Genomic DNA, 6,986 nt, shown 5'->3' with positions numbered 1-6,986 from the left:
TCCAACTGCAAACAATGCTGCTGATACCTCGAGTCAAAGTGGATCAACTAAATATACAAAGACCAACCTACATAAAGTATATTATAAAAAGGTGAATCAACTTTCATGGTTGTTTATTTCTAGAGCAAACAAATGTACATTGTTGCAAATCATCTATCACAGGTGGATGTTAACGAAACCCTTCTGTACAAGTTGTCATGAAAATCTAAATAAAACAATTATATAAATACAGATATGAATCTTACATGACAAAACAAACACAAATAATAACATGCATAGTGAACAGATTTCTAGGAATACCATCATCAATCAGTAGGTCATGTGGACTGTAAATGAGCCAGATCTTCATGAGTCATCAGCCAATACAGTACTTTATGTCTGTATCAAAATGACTGGCTTCTCCCTTACACACAATAAAATACAATTAACATACTTGTAAAAGGATGATGGGCCCCATTTGAAAACAAAAACATTTATTTTGCGATTTGAAACTTAAGCAGATGGGAATCGTTGCCAGATACTGTACTTAAGTACCAAGGTACACACACAGCGTACCTTATAAAGCCACATGCCCAAATATGTAGTACTTTACTAAAGGACAACTAGGATGCTTTTACAGTGCATGTCTGCTTGGCATTTTGAGACGGTTATGCCCTGTACAGTGTACATAATTGTCTAGGGCAGACAGACTGTTAAGTTTTGGTCAATTTACAGAACTCAGTGAGTGTATTGCGGCCAGGTGTCTTCCTCCCCTACCAAAATAATAACTTAATTGTTGTAAAGGCTGACCAAACTGATGAGGTTACAAGTGCACTTCAACAGCCAAAACAGGACCCATCGATTTAAGGCAGCACAAATTGGATGTGTGCCCAAAAACATGCAAGCTAATTCGCTAACGAGCAACAAAGTGAGACAGCCAACCTTTTTATTTCATTTCATGAAAATTGCGAAGCGGTGATTGATCAAAAGTTATGTACAAAATACTTAGTTTGCTCATCATGGTATTTTCTTTATTGCAGAAGCTGTAGTTAGGTGAAGGGAAGGTGTGTGTAATACTGTATTATTATAAACAACTTATATTTGCATCATCATGGTGAATATGATTGTATCTGTTTGCAAGCCTGTTGAGTGTAGTTCATGGGGTAATGGTTTCACATTTTTAAGATCGGAGAACTTCTGTATGTACATCCATCCTCTCCTTTCAACAGTACAAGTGATCCAAACATTATTTAGGAAAATTAACATAAGGCCTGGTAGGGCCGGTTTCCTGGACACAGATTAAGATTATAAACACACTTTCAATTGATATTCTGTATTGAGAATAGTTTCTAATCCAGGACTAGAATGAATCTGTGTCCGGGAAACCAGCCTGTAGTTTCTTTAGATTCTGTCTCAATGAATGCACTGATCTCCTTCCGAAACCGAGCATGTAACTTCGCATTATCTACAAGTGTAGGGTTTTTACTCATCAGACAAGTACACGTTATAAGCAGCGTCATAGTTAACAAGTTAAATGCCATAATCTGGCTACAAAGGTGGAAAAAGGGGGGGAATAAATAAATGTGACACTGGTTTGTTTGTTGTCATGACTGATAATAGCCCATTCATTCAGTGTCTGACATCATTAGCAACATGGTCATTGAATAGGTTGAGAACACTCATTCTAATTTTAGGAGTTGGGAGGGATCCATTAAATTTCACTTGATTGATTCAGGGATTTTTTACATTTTTATGTATTATTGTGTTTTCTTCTCTAAATAATGTTCTTTATTTGACAAATCCAAATGGAGTTAACCTCAATCATAATTTATTATGAGTAAGACAGAAACACAGTTGCATCTTTATCTCTATCCTTATTTCACAAAAAAAAAGTTAAAACATTTTGAACAGCTTTACATTTTAGTGATAATTTTGTGTTGAAAAAAATGTAGATTTTATCAAATGTATTTTACTGTATCTTTATTTAATACAGTATTTATTTCTCAGGTTAGAACCAAGCTATTAGCTGCAAATTGGTCTCTGACAATGTTTCCGCCGTAACAAACGAATAGATAATAATAAAACATAACGTTTGCCTACCTGAAGTGAGGCTTCATAATTGGCTAACTTAAAATGTTCAAATTAAAATGTTCAAACATTTCTTCTAACACTTTTTATAGGATTTCATAACATCATCCCTCCATTTATAAAGAAAAACGTGAGATTACTACTCATTCTACTAATTTCAATTGCTGCCATATTTGTTTTTCAATGTTCCCAAACACAAGTCTTCAACCTGGTTTATATCAGGGCTTTGTATCATCACTGGGCCAGCCATATGATTCTTAGTTTATCACAAACTGAATGCCATGTGGTCCCCATGGGAAAGAGGTATTCCGACCTCAATTGGCCTTCCTTGTTAAATGTGAAGGAATTAATTCGTCCAACTACAGTACAACTGCATTTTAAAAGGGATGTTTTTTAACATTTTCTTCTGAATCAATTTCAGGGCATTATTTGCTATTAGACCATATCATTGTTATTAGACCATATCATAACTCCTGGTTTCGCCTTTCCCCTCCTGTTACTTTTTGAATGCTCAACCAAATAAGCATCCAAAGTTACATTATGAAAAATGTCAGTGAAATAGAGTGTTGCCGTAGATGTACAGTAGCTTGACCCCCATTCGTTCTTATAGAGAATTTTAAAAGCGTTAAACCACCCTATACCCAGACCTCACATATATATAAACAATTTTAAAAAATTGACAAAACGGGAGAAAGAAATTCGATGACAAATGAAAGGACAAGTTCACTGGAGAGAAAATAAAGAAATGGCCGGGAGCAAAAGTTGTGATTGAAGCAGAGGGTCATCCGGAGGAATCCACCGTGGTGAAGGAGAGAGAATCTCAGGAATGGAGAGGTCTGGAAGAGGCACAACTACGGTACCAGTCAAAAGTTTGGACACACCTACTCATTCAAGGGTGTTTCTTTATTTTTAGTATTTTCTACATTTTATAATAATAGTGAATACATCAAATCTATGAAATAACACATGGAATCATGTAGTAACCAAAAAACATACTTTATATTTGAGATTGTTCAAAGTAGCCACCCTTTGCCTTGACAGCTTTGCACACAATTGGCATTCTTTCAACCAGCTTCATGAGGTAGTCACCTGGAATGCATTTCAATTAACAGGTGTGCCTTGTTAAAAGTTAATTTCTGGAATTTCTTTCCTTTATAATGCGTTTGTGCCAATCAGTTGTGTTGTGACAAGGTAGGGTTGGTATACAGAAGATAGCCCTATTTGCTAAAAGACCAAGCCCATATTATGGGCTCAAATATAAATCAAAGAAACTACAGTCCATCCTTACTTTAAGACATGAAGGTCAGTCAATGTGGAAAATTTCAAGAACTTGACCTGGCCTCCACATTCACATGACCTCAACCCAATTGAGATGGTTTGGGATGAGTTGGACCACAGAGTGAAGGAAAAGCAGCCCACAAGTGCTCAGCATATGTGGGAACTCCTTCAAGACTGTTGGAAAATAATTCTTTATGAAGCTGGTTGAGAAAATACCAAGAGTGTACAAAGCTGTCATCAAGGCAAAAGGTGTCTACTTTGAACAATCTAAAGTTAATTTTGATTTGTTTAACACTTTTTTGGTTACTACATGATTCCATATGTGTTATTGCATCGTTTTGATGTCTTCACTATTATTCTATAATATAGAAAATAGTACAAATAAAGACAAACCATTGAATGAGTAGGTGTGTCCAAACTTTTGACTGGTACTGTATGACTGTGTCCCAAATGACATAATATTCACTATAGTGCACTACTTTTGACCAGAGCCCAAACGTAGTGGCCTATATAGGGAATAGGATGCCATTTAGGACACACACACCATATTCCCTAATTCAGATGCAAAGTACAGACAGGCAGATCCCTCCTACAGCTAGCTGTGTGAGGACACATCCGAGGAACTGCTGCTGTTGCTGTTGGTCGTCTGGGCCCTCTTGATATACAAGTTCAGCAGCTTCATCTGCAAGAAGAATATTATGTTAAAACATAGTTATTATCATGGTGGAGCAAGGAGAAGTGGTAAGAGAAATAATAATGGCACTGTCAATTCGGAAGTAAACTGAAATTCCAATACCAGGAATTTAATTAGTAATTAAACACTAATTAAATGTTTCCTTTGCACAACGTTTTACTACAGTGTTCCCTAATGAGTACAACCCTGACAAACTCCAGTCCTGTACCCTTATGCAACCCAAGGACACGGGCCCCCGCAGATGGAACGTGGGGCAAAAATGACCCTCTCAACAACACACCATAGAGCAAACTAGTCGAAACCAGAGGCAAACTACAGACCAATGCTGGCACTAAGACTGCACTCAATGAGCTGTATACCGCCATAAGCAAACAGGAAAATGCTAATCCAGAGGCAGCACTCCTAGAGGCCTTGGACTTTAATGCAGGGAAACTTAAATCTGTTATACCTCATTTCTACCAGCATGTTAAATCTGCAACCAGAGGGGAAAAAACTCAAGACCACCTTTACTCCACACACAGAGATGCAAACAAAGCTCTCCCTCGTCCTCCGGTTGGCAAATCTGACCATAATTCTATCCTCCTGATTCCTGCATACAAGCAAAAATTAAAGCAGGAAGCACCAGTGACTCAGTCAATAAAAAAGTGGTCAGATGAAGCAGATGCTAAGCTACAGGACTGTTTTGCTATCACAGACTGGAATATGTTCTGGGATTCTTCCGATGGCATTGAGGAGTACATCACATCAGTCACTGGCTTCATCAATAAGTGCATTGATGATGTCATCTCCACAGAAATCTCTATTGCAATCTACACTGCCCTTTCACACCTGGACAAAAGGAACACCTACGTGAGAATGCTGTTCATTGAGTACAGCTCAGAGTTCAACACCATAGCACCCTCAAAGCTCATCACTAAGCTAAGGACTTGGACTAAACACCCCAACTAGAAGTCATGGATTACAGGCAACATCCGCAATGAGCTGAAGGGTAGATCTGCCGCTTTCAAGGAGCGGGACGCTAACCCGGAAGCTTATAAGAAATCCCACAACGCCCTCAGATGAACCATCAAATAGGCAAAGCGTCAATACAGGACTAAGATCGAATCGTACTACGCGTCGGATGTGGCATGGCTTGTAAACTATTGCACAACTGAGAGCTGTCCAGTGACATGAGCATACCAGACGAGCTAAATTACTTCTATGTTCGCTTCGAGGCAAGTAACACTACGGCTGGGCGATATAGCCAAAATCTCATATCCAGATATAGGTCATTTCATATCCAGATAATGATATCACGATATAGCACATTTTCTGTAAATTCAAATATAAAATGACCACATATTTCTTATTTCATTTTGAATTCTACTCAACAAATAAAAGGTACTTACTCATATTTGATTATTTATCCTTTTATTTAGAACCTTTGTGCACATTTTCAATTAAGCATGTAACAAAATATAAAATATGAATGTATAAAATCTAAAAAAGTTCAATAGAAAACACTTAAACTATAGTTTACAAACAAAATAAATATAGGCCTAAAATAAATAAATAAGTTTGTGTTGCAAATTTCCTTCCATACGACACATGTGGAAGAACACAAAGTGCCAATTTACAAAAATATTAACAATGTCTACACTGTATTTCTGATCAATTTTATGGTATTTTAAATGGACAAAAAAAAAGTTTCTCTTTCAAAAACAAGGACATTTCTAAGTGACCCCAAACTTTTGAACGGTAGTGTATATATGGGGCGGAAGGTAGCCTAGTGGTTAGCGTGTTGGACTAGTAACTGAAAGTTTGCAAGATTGAATCCCCAAGCTGACATGGTAAACATCTGTCGTTCTGCCCCTGAACAAGGCAGTTGACCCACTGTTCCTAGGCCATCATTGAAAATAAGAATTTGTTCTTAACTGACTTGCCTAGTTAAATAAATGTTAAATAAAAATATATCTTAGATTCTCCCCTTTTCACTATTTACCCCCCTTCCAATGGTTATGCTGGGGAGAAAAATTCTTTAACCTGTAATCAAGGCTTTGTAGTATTGTTAATCATGGCTATGCCACAATAGCAATTTTGCCACCTAATTGCAGGGTATGTAGTAGTAGGCCTAGTTGGATAAGGCTGAATATGCACATGATGGAAGTTAAAGGTAAATATGAATTATTTAATGGAAAATGCATTGACTAAAATATGACAAATGATCCAGTTTTACTCGACTGATAATAACAAACTAAGAATGATGAAATTACTCAAATGTGACTAAGACAAAACCTAAATCTAAAATAGCTGCCAAAATTAACACTGGTGTGTGGTGTGTCTGTCTGTCTGTCTGTCAGGACTTTGAGATGCTGATTGAGAACATGACAGTGGTGGGAAGTGTACCTTGCTGCCTGTGAGTAGCTGCAGGTGTGGTTTGAGCTCTTCTCCAATCACGGAGTAGATGGCCACCAGACAGAACACACTGGCCTTGCGAACACTACTCTCCGTGTTGTCATAGCCCTGGGAACAGATTTACGACGATCAGTATTAATGGACTGGCTGCCAGAAGGAAATACAGACAGAGAAACAAGAATGCACACACACACACATTCACAAGCGGAAATCAGTGAACACACACACACATACAGTAAACTCTTACCAAACACTCAATTCGAAACAGGACCAGATTCTCACCTGCAGTAGTCCTGGTATGATGTCAGGCAGCAGCTGGTGGAGGGACTCCTTGGTGATGCGTTCGATCACCTTGGTCTGCATCTTGATGGCAGCCAGGTTGATGGGGTAGTCAGCCGTCTGGACGATGGGACACAGCACCTTGATACACTGCTCTGGGTGGATGGAGCCGGCTAGGGTGGAGGCAGCCTCCTCCGCTGCCCGCACCACCTAGACAGAGAGGGAAGAGATCACTCATAATGCCTTGGTATATGGTGTGTACAGAGAGAACAGG

At 38.3% G+C, this 6,986-nt stretch overlaps 1 protein-coding gene across 28 annotated transcripts in view; it reads right to left on the bottom strand.

The window, feature by feature from the left end:
- Positions 1-3,720: 3,720 nt before the first annotated feature.
- Positions 3,721-6,986, bottom strand: part of clasp1a (cytoplasmic linker associated protein 1a) — a 98,280-nt gene continuing 95,014 nt past the window's right edge. For all 28 annotated transcript variants that reach the window (XM_042319552.1, XM_042319592.1, XM_042319582.1 and 25 more), the window contains 3 exons: positions 6,716-6,922; positions 6,425-6,541; positions 3,721-4,027 (listed from right to left, as the gene is read on the bottom strand). In XM_042319552.1, the coding sequence (XP_042175486.1) occupies positions 3,941-4,027; positions 6,425-6,541; positions 6,716-6,922 (411 nt within the window). In that variant the 3' untranslated portion in view covers positions 3,721-3,940. The remainder of the gene's footprint in view (positions 4,028-6,424; positions 6,542-6,715; positions 6,923-6,986) is intronic.

The sequence above is a fragment of the Oncorhynchus tshawytscha genome, linkage group LG03 (assembly GCF_018296145.1).
Source record: "Oncorhynchus tshawytscha isolate Ot180627B linkage group LG03, Otsh_v2.0, whole genome shotgun sequence".
Taxonomy (NCBI): domain Eukaryota; kingdom Metazoa; phylum Chordata; class Actinopteri; order Salmoniformes; family Salmonidae; genus Oncorhynchus; species Oncorhynchus tshawytscha.
Note: the sequence above shows the minus strand (reverse complement) of the source record. Positions and strands in the feature narration are given on the sequence as shown.